A 15,713-nucleotide genomic window follows, 5' to 3' on the forward strand; every position below is an offset into this window, starting at 1 on the left:
TGCATGATAACTGCATGAAATATTACAGAGTTATTTGAAGGGAGAGAGGGCTAGCATTCTTTTGCAAGTGAAACGTAAGGGAACGTGGCAGGCTGGAGGAAATTACACAGGAAATTACAGGGTCTTCTGGGGATAGAGGGGGACAGGAAAGCAGCAGCACTTACTGATACAACTACTCATGTAAGTTTATTTGCCATAAATCCAATAACACCATTCTTGTCCCTTTGTGAAATAATACACTGGATCGTCATAAAATTACCAAAAGATATTACACAGTATTTATTAAAATATGTTGTCATGGAAACACACACAGCTCCAAACCACGTCAATTGAAGGAGGGTGTGACGGAGTGCCAGTGACTCCCAAAAATGTCAGTGATAGACAATTTGTAGTCACAGTATGTCATTACATTGTTCAGACCTTAAAAACAGGAAGCCGTTTCATAACCACCTGTGACTAAGAAATATGACCGACAGTAGCATATAATTTCTTATTTCTTATTTTTTTCTGTTCAAAGTCACAGCCCATATCAACATCTAAAAGCACAGAAGTGAGAACTAAATTCCAACCAATAAAATATGTTTCTCTATGAAAGGACTATGAAGCAATTTGTATTTATTTTTTTATGACAGAAAGGAGCACTTACTTTCCAATGTTTTCGGGAAGAGCCTGCAACGAAATGTCATTGATGGAAAGGCATGTTAAATTCTGGAGCTCTGGAAAACTCTCAGGCAATCTGCAAAAACAAGAGAGGAATTCAAATCAAATCAGATCTTTGCAGCTGACAAATGGTGGCAGATTCCTGAAAATCAATGGATCCGACTGCATTAATAGGCAATAAGAATACCATAAAATATACTATAAAGCTAATACAGGCCTACTACTTTCCTCTTTGACAGGAAAGTTTCCTCTATCAACAGGAACTAACTTTTTCTTTCAATTTTTTGACAGTGCATTCATAAAGTATTCAGACCGTGGAGATGGGAGAACCTTTCAGAAGGACAACCATATACTGCAGTATTCCACCAATCAGGCCTTTATGGTAGAGTGGCCAGACGGAAGCCACTCCTCAGTAAAAAGCACATGACAGCTCGCTTGGAGTTTGCCAAAAGGCACCTAAAGGACTCTCAGACCATGAGAAACATGATTCTCCGGACTGATGAACCCAAGATTGAACTCTTTGACCTGAATGCCAAGAGGCACGCCTGGAGGAAACCTGGCAGCATCCCTACGGTGAAGCATGGTGGTGGCAGCATCATAATGTGGAGATGTTTTTCAGTGGCAGGAACTGGGAGACGAGTCAGGATCGAGGGAAAAATGAACTGAGCAAAGTACAGAGAAATCCTTGATGAAAACCTGCTCCAGAGCGCTCAGGACCTCAGACAGGGGCGAAGATTCACCTTCCAACAGGACAACGACCCTAAGCACAAAGCCAAAACAACGCAGCAGCGGCTACGGGACAAGTCTCTGAATGTCCTTGGGTGGCCCAGCCAGAGCCCGGACTAGAACCCGATCGAACACAGAGCTTGAGAGGATTTGCAGAGAAGAATGGAAGAAACTGCCCAAATACAGGTTTGCCAAGCTTGTAGCGTCATACACAAGAAGACTCAAGGCTGTAATCGCTGCCAAAGGTGCTTCAACAGAGTACTGAGTAAAGAGTCTGAAAAATTATGTACATCTTATTTCTGTTTTTATATACAGTGGGGGGAAAAAAGTATTTAGTCAGCCACCAATTGTGCAAGTTCTCCCACTTAAAAAGATGAGAGAGGCCTGTAATTTTCATCATAGGTACACGTCAACTATGACAGACAAATTAAGAAAAAAAAATCCAGAAAATCACATTGTAGGATTTTTAATGAATTTATTTGCAAATTATGGTGGAAAATAAGTATTTGGTCACCTACAAACAAGCAAGATTTCTGGCTCTCACAGACCTGTAACTTCTTCTTTAAGAGGCTCCTCTGTCCTCCACTCGTTACCTGTATTAATGGCACCTGTTTGAACTTGTTATCAGTATAAAGGACACCTGTCCACAACTTCAAACAGTCACACTCCAAACTCCACTATGGCCAAGACCAAAGAGCTGTCAAAGGACACCAGAAACAAAATTGTAGACCTGCACCAGGCTGGGAAGACTGAATCTGCAATAGGTAAGCAGCTTGGTTTGAAGAAATCAACTGTGGGAGCAATTATTAGGAAATGGAAGACATACAAGACCACTGATAATCTCCCTCGATCTGGGGCTCCACGCAAGATCTCACCCCGTGGGGTCAAAATGATCACAAGAACGGTGAGCAAAAATCCCAGAACCACACCTAGTGAATGACCTGCAGAGAGCTGGGACCAAAGTAACAAAGCCTACCATCAGTAACACACTATGCCGCCAGGGACTCAAATCCTGCAGTGCCAGACGTGTCCCCCTGCTTAAGCCAGTACATGTCCAGGCCTGTCTGAAGTTTGCTAGAGTGCATTTGGATGATCCAGAAGAGGATTGGGAGAATGTCATATGGTCAGATGAAACCAAAATAGAACTTTTTGGTAAAAACTCAACTCGTCGTGTTTGGAGGACAAAGAATGCTGAGTTGCATCCAAAGAACACCATACCTACTGTGAAGCATGGGGGTGGAAACATCATGCTTTGGGGCTGTTTTTCTGCAAAGGGACCAGGACGACTGATCCGTGTAAAGGAAAGAATGAATGGGGCCATGTATCGTGAGATTTTGAGTGAAAACCTCCTTCCATCAGCAAGGGCATTGAAGATGAAACGTGGCTGGGTCTTTCAGCATGACAATGATCCCAAACACACCGCCCGGCAACGAAGGAGTGGCTTCGTAAGAAGCATTTCAAGGTCCTGGAGTGGCCTAGCCAGTCTCCAGATCTCAACCCCATAGAAAATCTTTGGAGGGAGTTGAAAGTCCGTGTTGCCCAGCGACAGCCCCAAAACATCACTGCTCTAGAGGAGATCTGCATGGAGGAATGGGCCAAAATACCAGCAACAGTGTGTGAAAACCTTGAAGACTTACAGAAAACGTTTGACCTGTGTCATTGCCAACAAAGGGTATATAACAAAGTATTGAGAAACTTCTGTTATTGACCAAATACTTATTTTCCACCATAATTTGCAAATAAATTCTTGAAAAATCATACAATGAGATTTTCTGGATTTTCTTTTCTCATTTTGTCTGTCATAGTTGACGTGTACCTATGATGAAAATTACAGGCCTCTCTCATCTTTTTAAGTGGGAGAACTTGCACAATTGGTGGCTGACGAAATACTTTTTTCCCCCACTGTATGTATATATAAACACAGCAAAAAAAGAAACGTCTCTTTTTCAGGATCCTGTCTTTCAAAGATAATTCGTAAAAATCCAAATAACTTCACAGATCTTCATTGTAAAGGGTTTAAACACTGTTTCTCATGCTTGTTCAATGAACCATAAACAATTAATGAACATGCACCTGTGGAACGGTCGTTAAGACACTAACAGCTTCCAGACGGTAGGTCAGTTATTAAAACTTAGGCCTTTCTACTGACTCTGAAAAACACCTTAAGAAAGATGCCCAGGGTCCCTGCTTATCTGCCTGAACGTGCCTTAGGCATGCTGCAAGGAGGCTTGAGGCCTGCAGATGTGGCCAGGGCAATAAATTGCAATGTCCGTACTGTGAGATGCCTAAGACAGCGCTACAGGGAGACAGGATGGACAGCTGATCGTCCTCGCAGTGGAAGACCACATGTAACAACACCTGCACAGGATCGGTACATCCGAACATCACACCTGCGGGACAGGTACAAGATGGCAACAACAACTGCCCGAGTTACACCAGGAATGCACAATCCCTCCATCAGTGCTCAGACTGTCTGCAATAGGCTGAGAGAGGCTGGACTGAAGGCTTGTTGGCCTGTTGTAAGGCAGGTCCTCACCAGACATCACCGGCAACAACGTCGCCTATGGGCACAAACCCACCATCGCTGGACAAGACAGGACTGGCAAAAAGTGCTCTTCACTGACGAGTCGCGGTTTTGTCTTACCAGGGGTGATGGTCGGATTCGCGTTTATCGTCAAAGGAATGAGCGCTACACCGAGGCCTGTACTCTGGAGCGGGATCGATTTGGAGGTGGAGGGTCCGTCATGGTCTGGGGCGGAGTGTCACAGCATCATCGGACTGAGCTTGTTGTCATTGCAGGCAATCTCAACGCTGTGCGTTACAGGGAAGACATCCTCCTCCCTCATGTGGTACCCTTCCTGCAGGCTCATCATGACATGACCCTCCAGCATGACAATGCCACCAGCCATACTGCTCATTCTGTGCGTGATTTCCTGCAAGACAGGAATGTCAGTGTTCTGCCATGGCCAGCGAAGAGCCCGGATCTCAATCCCATTGAGCACGTCTGGGACCTGTTGGATCGGAGGGTGAGGGCTAGGGACATTCCCCTCAGAAATGTCCAGGAACTTGCAGGTGCCTTGGTGGAAGAGTGGGGTAACATCTCACAGCAAGAACTGGCAAATCTGGTGCAGTCAATGAGGAGGAGATGCACTGCAGTATTTAATTCAGCTGGTGGCCACACCAGATACTGACTGTTACTTTTGATTTTGACACCCCCCTTTGTTCAGGGACATATTATTCCATTTCTGTTAGTCACATGTCTGTGGAACTTGTTCGGTTTGTCTCAGTTGTTGAATCTTGTTATGTTCATACACAATTATTTGCACGTTAAGTTTGCTGAAAATAAATGCAGTTGACAGTGAGAGGACGTTTCTTTTTTTGCTGAGATATATACATACACACACAGTTGAAGTCGGAAGTTTACATACACCTTAGCCAAATACGTTTAAACTCAGTTTTTCACAATTCCTGACATTTAATCCTAGTAAAACTTCCCTGTCTTAGGTCAGTTAGGATCACCACTTTATTTTAAGAATGTGAAATGTCAGGCTATGTGTATTAGGTAGGTGAATCGCACATCCCAATGCAGGGCCAGTCCCGAACTGAACCATATGGCATTGTGGATTTGCCTCCACTAGGGTGCAAACTACACAGACCTCACCATGAGACAGCTAACAGGCAAACTGTGGCAAAAAATATCCCATACAATATTCATTAGCATAAATTACCTGTTAAATACAGCAGATCTAATACTGTAGTTCTTCAATGCCATCAATGAAATTGTCACTAAAACGGGTCCATCAGATTACAGTTCGAGCAAAAAAGAAATCCTGTCTGAAAATACCTTTATAAAAGTTACTCCATTTTCCTCTCAGTATAGTTCGTGTTCTGCTTGTGTTCGAACGACTCTTTCTCTATGTTGAATTTGTCATGCAAAGTTCCTAGATATAACCTACTATAGTGCTGCTACACTACTGTGTTGCTACGGTATGTATTTTTGTTATCACTCCCATTTGCTAAACATTTATGGCAACATGAATTCAAAGTACAGTTACCTTGTTAATGGGTTTCCACTAAAGTCTGCTACTTGGAGAGCTTTACAGTAAGAAATGCTCTCTGGAATTTCCATGATGTCTATATGAGGGATGAAAATAAATACATGTTAGATACATCTTGATCAACACACACTGTAAATGGTATAGAGAAACAATATACAATAAACGTTGGACATAAAATGAAGCCAGGCCTAACCTTTCTTGACCAAACTATAAAATGATCAACTATACCGTCCCTCGGTCAAGATTACAACATAGTTCAGAACATCCATCCAACTAGACATTCCACTTAAAGCTACTGATCCAGACAATGTTAATAGATAGACATAAAACATCCATAAAGGAGAAACGTCTGTTTAGAATAATTTGAATCGCCCCTAAATTATCCTGGTTGTTGCGCCAAACATGGAGTTGCATGTGAAACTGCCATTTGAACAACATAATTAGCATTCTGGATTTGGTCCTGCTGGGAAGCTCTGTGATGGCAGCTTTGAGGAATGTTAACCCGTTTAGTCCAGACGTTATGGGAGAAACCACACCATTATGGCTCTGAGAATATGTTGGGCGTGTACAGTGAAGTCGAGGGAATGGATAGTGCTGACCATGACTGGTGGTTTGAGCTACTTATATTGCTCGTCTAGCACTTACTCGCTGCATTTTCTAACATATAGGCCTATCATAGTAATAACATCTTACAACCAAGGTCTAGGTTGCTTCCTAGGTTCCTGCATTTCTAGGGAGTTTTTCCTAGCCACTGTGCTTCTACATCTGCATTGCAGGCTGTTTGGGGTTTTAGGCTGGGTTTCTGTATAGCACTTTGTGACATCAGCTGACGTAAAAAGGGCTTTATAAATACATTTGATTGATTGTTATCAAAATATCAGCAGTTTTAAATTGTCTGTTCATTCATAGCACCAGAGGTTGAATCAATGTGAGTTTATTTGGTGGGGCTGAAGATCCTTCCAACAGTGTTTAGAGCAGTGGTTCTCTCTTCTCACCATTACGAGAGACATCAAGTTCTACCAGTTCCATGAAGTTAGCTATTTCTGGAGGAAGTCTCTGGATCTCGTTGTCACTCAGGCCCAGCTTTCGTAGCTTTAGCAGCTGAAAAAATGGCTGAAAAAGAAACACATATTAGACTAGCTGTATAGTTGACATGGACATTCACTACTGTTGTGCTGATTAAAGAAGCAATAAAACTGGCTTTCTTGAGACTAGTTGAGTATCTGGAGCATCAGCAATTGTGGGTTCGATTACAGGATCAAAATGGCCAGAAACAAATAACTTTTTTCTGAAACTCGTCAGTCTATTCTTGTTCTGAGAAATGAAGGCTATTCCATGCGAGAAATTGCCAAGAAACTGAAGATCTCATACAACGCTGTGTACTACTCCCCTCACAGAACAGCGCAAACTGGCTCTAACCAGAATAGAAAGAGGAGTGGGAGGCCCTGGTGCACAACTGAGCAAGAGGACAAATACATTAGTGTCTAGTTTGAGAAACAGACGCCTCACAGGTCCTCAACTGGCAGCTTCATTAAATAGTACCCGCAAAACACCAGTCTCAACGTCAACAGTGAAGAGGCGACTCCGGGATGCTGACCTTCTAGGCAGAGTTGCAAAGAAAAAGCCATATCTCAGACTGGCCAATAAAAAGAAAAGATTAAGATGGGCAAAAGAATACAGACACTGTCCAGAGGAAGATTGGAAAAAAGTGTTTTGACAGACGAATCGAAGTTTGAGGTGTTCGGATCACAAAGAAGAACATTTGTGAGACGCAGACCAAATGAAAAGATGCTGGAGGAGTGCTTGATGCCATCTGTCAAGCATGGTGGAGGCAATGTGATGGTCTGGGGGTGCTTTGGTGGTGGTAAGGTGGGAGTTTTGTACAGGGTAAAAGGGATCTTGAAGAAGGAAGGCCATCACTCCATTTTGCAACGCCATGCCATACCATGTGGACGGCGCTTGATTGGAGCCAATTTCCTCCTACAACAGGACAATGACCCAAAACACAGCTCCAAACTATGCAATAACTATTTAGCTCAGTTGGTAGAGCATGGTGCTTGCAACGCCAGGGTTGTGGGTTCGTTTCCCACGGGGGAGCAGTATGAAAATGTATGCACTCACTAACTGTAAGTCACTCATTCTAAATGACCCCAAACTTAAATGACAATAAATGAGATAAAATATGGTTTTCAATAGCCTATGGTTTGTCCCATCCTGAAAATGTGATGGAACAGTACCATTGATAAAACACTTTCCAGAAACCTATGAACCCAATTAAAGGGTCAATCTGCAGTTGCTACTGTACATCCATTTGATACTTGAAAAATATAACTGTCTTTTTATTGGTTTATTCGTATCCCCATTTGCTTTTGCCGAAGCAGCAGCTATTCTTTCTAGGGTCCACACAAAAAATTACAAGTAACAAAACACTGATACACTGATAGACAAGAACAGTCATACCCCAACTGTCGTACCACATCAGAACCCAAAATATAAGCTTGTTTAACTCCAATGTTTGTAAACAAAGTACATTTAAACAAACACTATATAACCTCAAAACATGGTTAAAACTATTATTTTTATATAATGGATGGTCAGTCCTTGCATCCATAGCTCTGTCTTTTAATTTAAGAGTGGTTACATTTCTCCAGCCCCATCCCTAACCTTTTACCGAAATGGGGGCAGGGAGCCGCTTTGTTATTGTTTCAACTGCTGATTGCCACTTTAAAATGTTGAGTGACTAACCAGGTTTCCATCCAACCATTTCATGTGGATTAATTACCTGATGCATGAAAAAAAAGTCCCAACCGGCTTGATGGAAACAGGAAATGTCAGTACAATTTCTTAAATGTCGACAGACAATTTGTTCGTTGTTCTCCCACTACGACTCGGGAAAGCATGCCGTTTATAAGGCTATAAATGCAATAAATTAAGATGAAATTCACAGGGTGGTGAAAATGCACGCTGATGAGCTTGATGCTCCTTTCCAATAAATATTGAGGGTCTTGTTCTGGTGACATGATGATCGATGCTTGGCTGCCGTTTGACCAACAAAAAGAATCTCGCTCTTATCCATAATAATCTCATCATCTAGGCTATCCTACCCGCACTGTAGCTGCGAGCTGTTGGCTAGAGCGCACGTGCCAAGACCAGAGTGGGAGCATCTGCAATATAAACACAATTTTACTGCAAAAAAAATATTTATATGTGCCCTACGTCATCATGCATAGACAAGTCAGTTTGATGGAAACATCTCTGGTGGGAAAATGCGCATATTGTTTTTAGATTATTTGCATTAAAATCTGTCGCCAATTGGATGGACACCTAGCTACTGTTAAAAATAGGTAATAATAGACTAACTGAAAGACCATACTTGGCCACAATCAACTCACTAAATACATTTTAACCAGCAAAAAGTTAAGCAATTAGGCCTAAGAGTGGTGGTCAGTGGCCTGGCAAATATTGTTCAGTTCCTACCCAGTTCTCTGATGTAATCAACTAGCCTATTCTTTTATCTGGATGATGACCTACTTGGATGCTGCCTTATCCTGACACTTACAGGCACCCTGAATCAACCTTTTGTCAACATGCAATTTAACCATCTCTGTTTCATAGATTAACCCCAAAAGACTTGTTCTTGAAAATGCTGTATGTTTTTTTAAACACTATGGCTGTGTTTACACAGCCACCCTAAAAACCCAAATCTGATTTTCTTTCTATATCTAGGCCTAATCTTTTTTTCTGACTGTCCACACTCAGTTTTACATTAACCATATCAGATTTGCAGATTCACACTGATGTAGCCTCTGATTGTTGGTAAAAGAGCTGATCTGATTGTACAAAATACCAATTAGTGAAAAAGTTATCAGAATTTGGCTGCTTGCGTAAAGGTGATATAAATCGGAAGTCAAAAGATCAGATTCCATGTGTTTTTTTAGCTGTTTACACTAGGGAAAAGATCAGATTGGTATCAGATATGCAAATAATTGGCAAAATATCTGAATTAGGCTGCGTTTACACAGGCAGCCCAATTGTGAGATTTTGCACAAGTATTGGCAAAAAAGCTATCTGATTGGTCAAAAGACCAATTAGTGGAAAAAGATCAGAATTGGGCTGCCTGTGTAAACACAGCCAATGTCCTGCACATTGAACCTAGGAGTAGAGACCTATAGTGAGACTAACAGAAGTCGTGAGGGAATAGCCCTCCACTTTAATTGAATATGAATAATAGGCTACTGCATAACAGGTATAAAACATCTCAATTGAAGTAGGTCTATTTTAAGGACAAGTAACCTACTTTGATTGCAAACACAATGTAAATCAGTGAAGATGGTGAACTGCACTCCAATTTGCATTTTCAAGAGCACACTCAATCTAGGCTTCCACCTTTTACATATTTTACATGAATTTAAATGAAAATGTAGCCTAGACCTTCTACCTGTAAGTAAACTTCCAGAAAAGTACAAGGTTCTGAACTCAAAAGGTAATAAGGAGTCACTCAAATCCATCAATGTTTTGATTTGATCATCCTTTAAGGTTGATATAACTTTCATAACTATTGCAGGCTGTCTTTATGACAAAGGCCTGCCCATCTTTGTGTGAAGGAAAGTAGATCAATTCTGGGAGTTTCTAGGCCTACAGCTTCAATACCAACTGCATATTATGTTTGAACGGTAGCCAGGTTGTGGGATAGGACTAACTTCAAGCTACATGTATTGGCCTGACTAGGCCTACTCATAATAATAATCATCATCAAATAGAGGTGACAATGACATGCTAAAATGGAAACTAGAGAATGAAACAGGCAAGCTAATAGGCCTACATGTGCCTTTCTTGTTGACTGTGCTTTTTTGATAAAGATATTACGTTGTGGTTGTGTTCTTTGGAAATATACATTTTCCTGTTCACAATACCGCATTCTGCTATGTCAACAACAAACCTAGCCTACTAACTGAACTGAAAACTGGCGTTCTTGGGACGGAGGCACAGACAGACAGACAGACAGACACACACACACACACACGGACAATACAACCTAGGCCTAGCCTATCTGATGTGTGGATAAAACTAACACTGGTTTCATAGAATGTTTGTCCTGGCCTGAAACTCATGGTTTCAACGACCCTTTGGCCAGACAGAGGTGCACACAAGCCTCTATTGTGTTCATTATAGACTAGGCCAATTCCAATGTCCCGACAAGATAGGTCAATCAACTGCTCCAGAATACAATGTCAGCTAGCCTAACCTGCTTTTCCTGTTACCGTTATTCATCCCCAGAGCACGCCCAACACAATGAACCCACCTAGAGGTCTGCGCGGGACAGATCCCGCTGCCGCCCACACCCGCAGCTTTTCATACTATACCCGCCCGCTCCTTCTGGCTTTCTGTCCGACTCCCACCCGCTTCCCCCCAGTCCCGCAATGTTAATTTCGACCTCTGGTCAGGTTGGATGGGGAGCATCACTGCACAACTATTTTCAGGTCTCCCCAGAGATGTTCGATCGGGTTCAAGTCCGGGCTGTGGCTAGGCCACTCAAGGACATTCAGAGGTTTGTCCCGAAGCCACTCCTGCGTTGTCTTCGCTGTGTGCTTAGGGTCGTTGTCCTGTTGGAAGGTGAACCTTCACCCCACTCTGAGGTCCTGAGTGCTCTGGAGCAGGTTTTCATCAAGGATCTCTCTGTACTTTTCTCCCTTCATCTTTCCCTCGATCCTGACTAGTCTCCCTGCCGCTGAAAAACATCGCCACACCATGATGCTGCCACCACCATGCTTCCCCACAGGGATGCTGCCAGGTTTCCTTCAGACGTGACGCTTGGCATTCAGGCCAAAGAGTTCAATCTTGGTTTCATCAGACCAGATAATCTTGTTTCTCATGGTCAGAGTACTTTAGGTACCTTTTGGCAAACTCCAAGCGGGCTGTCATGTGCCTATTACTGAGGATTGGCTTCCGTCTGGCGACTCTACCATAAAGGCCTGATTGGTGGAGTGCTGCAGAGATGGTTGTGCTTCTGGAAGGTTCTCCCATCTCCAAATAGAAATTCTAGAGCTCTGTCAGAGTGATCATCGGGTTCTTGGTCACCTCCCTGACCAAGGCCCTCCTCCCCCGATTGCTGAGTTTGTCCGGGTGGCCAGCTCTAGGAAGTCTTGGTGGTTGTAAACTTCTTTCATTTCAGAATGATGGAGGTCACTGTGTTCTTGGGGACCTTCAATGCTGCAGAATTTTTTTGGTACCCTTCCCCAGATCTGTTCCTCCACAAAATCCTGTCTCAGAGCTCTACGGACAATTCCTTCGACCTCATGGCTTGGTTTTTGCTCTGACATGCACTGTCAACTGTGGGACCTTATATAGACAGGTGTGTGCCTTTCCAAATCATGTTCAATCAATTGAATTTACCACAGGTGGACTCCAATCAAGTTGTAGAAACAGCTCAAGGATGATCAATGGAAACAGGATGCACCCGAGCTCAATTTCGAGTCTCATAGCAAAGGGTCTGAATACTTATGCAAATAAGGTATTTTTAATACATTTGCAAAAAAAATCAAAAAACCTGTTTTCACTTTGTTATTATGGGGAATTGTGTGTAGATTGCTGAGGAAAATATTTTATTTAATCAATTTTAGAATACGACTAACGTAACAAAATATGGAAAAAGTCAAGGGGTCTGAATACTTTCCGAAGGCACTGTAGGTAGTCGCTACCGAATGTCATTTTTGGGTGAGTTTGGACATTTACAAGCGAATGTGAACGAGAGACATTGTGCAAATGAACAAAGTTTGACACATGCTTGTCTGAAGGAAGAACTGTACTGTATACACACTGTCTGTGTGGAGTCTGGAAGTCGCTAGGGCAACGGGCCTGCCTGCTCTGCTCGGAGAAGATAGGGGAGGAGCAGACGGGCCTAGAACTGAGAGGAGAGGAGCAAAAATGCAAGGAAATCAAGCTGCAGCGGCAGCTGTACAGATAACTAATCCAAAGGGCTTTGACTTCCCAAACATGGCAGAAAGCTAACACAATTTGATGCCCTGTGAGCTTATTAATTCAGCCACTTACTTAGATAACTAGCAAGTTAAACTTAAGGGTCACCCTAACGCAGAATTCTTCATTTTTCACACAGGAAAAAAAGATAACGCATAAGAAATATCTTGCTGCGTTTTTTAAACGCAGATCTAAAATGCTTCTTATTGTAATTCCTGCTCAGCATCAAACTAATTTTGTGCTTCAGTTGCACTTCTCCACTCAGTTGAGAATTCACGAATGGACATTCTATCAAAAGACAGCACTCTGACTGATGTGTAGCTACTTTTCTCGGTGTAGCCAGCCTACTTTTCTCCAGTAACATGCAAGATTGACTTTAAGCAAAACATTAGGAAATGTAGCTGGCTACATTATTTGTATGATAAACATTAGAAATATCATGACCATGCATCGTTTTTTGCAAAAACAAAGACCTTGCTTTTTCATTTTAAGCTTATTTACTTGTGTGGCTGCCAGCCAAATAGTGTTGCACTTCTGTTTTTCCTCCTCTTACTATTATTACAGCATTGTTGCGTTAGGTATTTGTTATATATTTTGTTTTATGATGATGATTGGGACCTGTTAGTGGTAGTTGTGACAACTGCACTGTGATTAAAACTGTGTGAGAAAATAAGAAGTTTTTCGGTTAGGGATTATTTATTTTTACGTTAAGGATTCCAATTACGTTTTTAAACGTTTTAACGTTTAAACGTTCACACCCTTAACCGACACTGTAACTAACTATAGCCTAATCATATTTAAGTTAATTTCCTTGGAAAGATAACTGCCACGTGATTCTCCACCCATGCATAGTCAGCCTACTCTATTTCATTGAGACCACACATATAGGCCTACTGTAGGCACACTTGATCTTGCACATCCAACTAGGAGAAGAAAGGTAGGCTACTTAACTTGAAGCAGTGAACTCAGAGTGTGAATAAAGCAACAAACATTGTAATACAGTAGGTAGGCTAACACATACAATGCAGAAACAACCATTTCCAAATAATCTGCGTGACAAAAAAATCCCAAAGTCGTCTGTCTGACCGCCAGCTCCCTCCCGCAGAATGAAAAATAGACCGCACCGCAATGATCTCGTCTGGAACCGCAGCCCTCTAAACCATCCTCCACACCATGCAGACAGAAACTAACAAGTAGGCTATACTTAAACCGTTCTCCACTCCTAAATCAATATTTTGAATCTTATTGGGTTAAGTCAGACTGAGGGATAGCTTAATGACTCCGACAAACTAAACTTATTTTTGTCTCTGTACCAGTTTCTTTACAAAAAGAAGAGCTCCTGTTTAAAAACAGAAATTGGCAACAAAATAGAACAAATCTAATAGACACAACAGAGTTGAACTCCTGCTCCCAGCATGGTTAGCGTGATCTGTTAGTTTGGTCTGTTTGAGCTAGGCTATTTGATCATCACTGATAGCCTATTTCATGATTTAGGCTATAACTTAGTGAAGTTTAGTGTCTACCTTCTTCCTTGCACATAACATTATCCAAAGTCAAAGGTATTAGCTTGAAAACTGACAAAAACAACCAAAACTAGCCTACATTTAGCTTAACCTAGACATTTTCCCTGTGGCCTAACAAAGGTTTTCTAAACTAAACAACTGTACAAGCCTGATTAAGACCAGTCGAAGTCACAGATCCTCAAGGACAACTTGTTCAAACAGCTGCCAAAATTCATTAACTTAACAAACTACTGGTACTGACTCCGTCTCTAAATGAGGGGCCCCAAGAGGTCACACTAACCAACACTGCTAGGGGTAAAGGGGAATGTCAAACATTCCAAGCCATTTGATATGGTTACCTTGTACAACAGCTCTGCTGACTCATAGTTTTTAAAGGGGGAAATTATTACCTAGATGAAGGCGTTAAGGTGTGGTCTAGCATCGTAGCCTAGATCTCTAAAAGCTGCAGATTGGAGAAAGGGGGCTGGTTTTGACTAGGACTGGCTTTTGTATATTAGGCTAAGTTAGCATCTTACTTAACTTAAGACAATGGCAATAAACTTCAGGTGTGATGCTAGGCCTAGAGTTCAACAGAACAAAGGAACAATCACGTTGCGCCATAACACTATTATCCCTTTCCTACTAAGATGTTTTTACGCCAATTTTATCACACCAACTTTTTTCTGCATTTTCTTTATATATGAAAGGTATTGCCAGTATCAAAGCAACAGTTAGTATTTCCGCCAAACGACCTAGTAATCATTTCGGTAAAGTTCTGCCTACGGCTTAGTATGAAACGTAGCAGTAATGCCGAGGAAGCATTGGCACGCACTACGCTCTTAAACTCTTCATGGTTGCTAGGCAGCGCCCGTTAACCATCCTCCTGCCAGTTCTAAACTATGCAAGGCATGTCACTTCGCCTATCTCTTCGCATAGCCAACCACTAAGCATGCACTGTTTTCTTAACCACAACTGGATGGATCCATAAAATAATTTCTATGGGAATAAATATCCCGGAATGACGAAAATATTGGAATAAAGTAGGCTAATGCAATTGTTGCTTACTGAAACTCCCAAAGTCATCCACTCCTTGTAATACATTTGAAGCAATAGCCTACCCGCGTGTGATCAACTAGATTATAATTTCATCACCGTTTTTGATTGGGACAACACCATCGTGCTGCTTTAAGACAATTAAATAGTGATTTGTTTTCCACTGAATCTCCATTTGGATATTGGTTAGGCTACAATTAGGCTGGGAAAATGTCAGCTAAGTTGAGGTGAGTGCTTCCCATGATCCTCTTGTCTAGTTGGCTCATTCATTAGAACATTTTGCTATGTTATGTAGTTTAACAAGTGGATTATTTTGCTCTTCACTCGCAGTCGCCTAGTAGCCTAGGCCTACTCCCGACCAATAGCCTGTGACTTCACCGAATCTCTATCTGTATAGGCTTTTTGGTTAATTGGTTTCTGGCTAAGCAAATAAGTGAAGGTGGTATAGCTCATCTATTCGTTTGCTCATCTATCACTGATTAGAAACATTTAGCATGCAATAATGTAGCCTAAATCAAGTGTAGACCTATTATTTTGCTCAATCGCATATAGGCAACTTCAAAAGCCTGCGATGTTGTGAAATATGAACGAGCTTCACATGCTTTTGAAAATAGGATTGCTATTATTTTCTATCAGTATCATGCTGAAGGTAAGACCCTACGCCTGCTCCCTAACAAAGCGGAGTGAGGGTAGGAAAGAGACGAAAAGTGGATCAAAAAAATAATGGGCTTGGGCTCCG

The 15,713-nt window shown here is 41.9% G+C and overlaps 1 protein-coding gene across 1 annotated transcript in view; it reads right to left on the reverse strand.

The window, feature by feature from the left end:
* Nucleotides 1-15,713, reverse strand: part of LOC121575108 (leucine-rich repeat-containing protein 1) — a 64,217-nt gene that overhangs the window by 27,349 nt on the left and 21,155 nt on the right. Inside the window, exons 2-4 of the mRNA XM_041887963.2 lie at nucleotides 6,440-6,557; nucleotides 5,442-5,520; nucleotides 647-736 (exon numbers count right to left, since the gene is read on the reverse strand). Of these exons, the coding sequence (XP_041743897.1) occupies nucleotides 647-736; nucleotides 5,442-5,520; nucleotides 6,440-6,557 (287 nt within the window). The remainder of the gene's footprint in view (nucleotides 1-646; nucleotides 737-5,441; nucleotides 5,521-6,439; nucleotides 6,558-15,713) is intronic.

The sequence above is a fragment of the Coregonus clupeaformis genome, chromosome 1 (genome assembly GCF_020615455.1).
Source record: "Coregonus clupeaformis isolate EN_2021a chromosome 1, ASM2061545v1, whole genome shotgun sequence".
Taxonomy (NCBI): domain Eukaryota; kingdom Metazoa; phylum Chordata; class Actinopteri; order Salmoniformes; family Salmonidae; genus Coregonus; species Coregonus clupeaformis.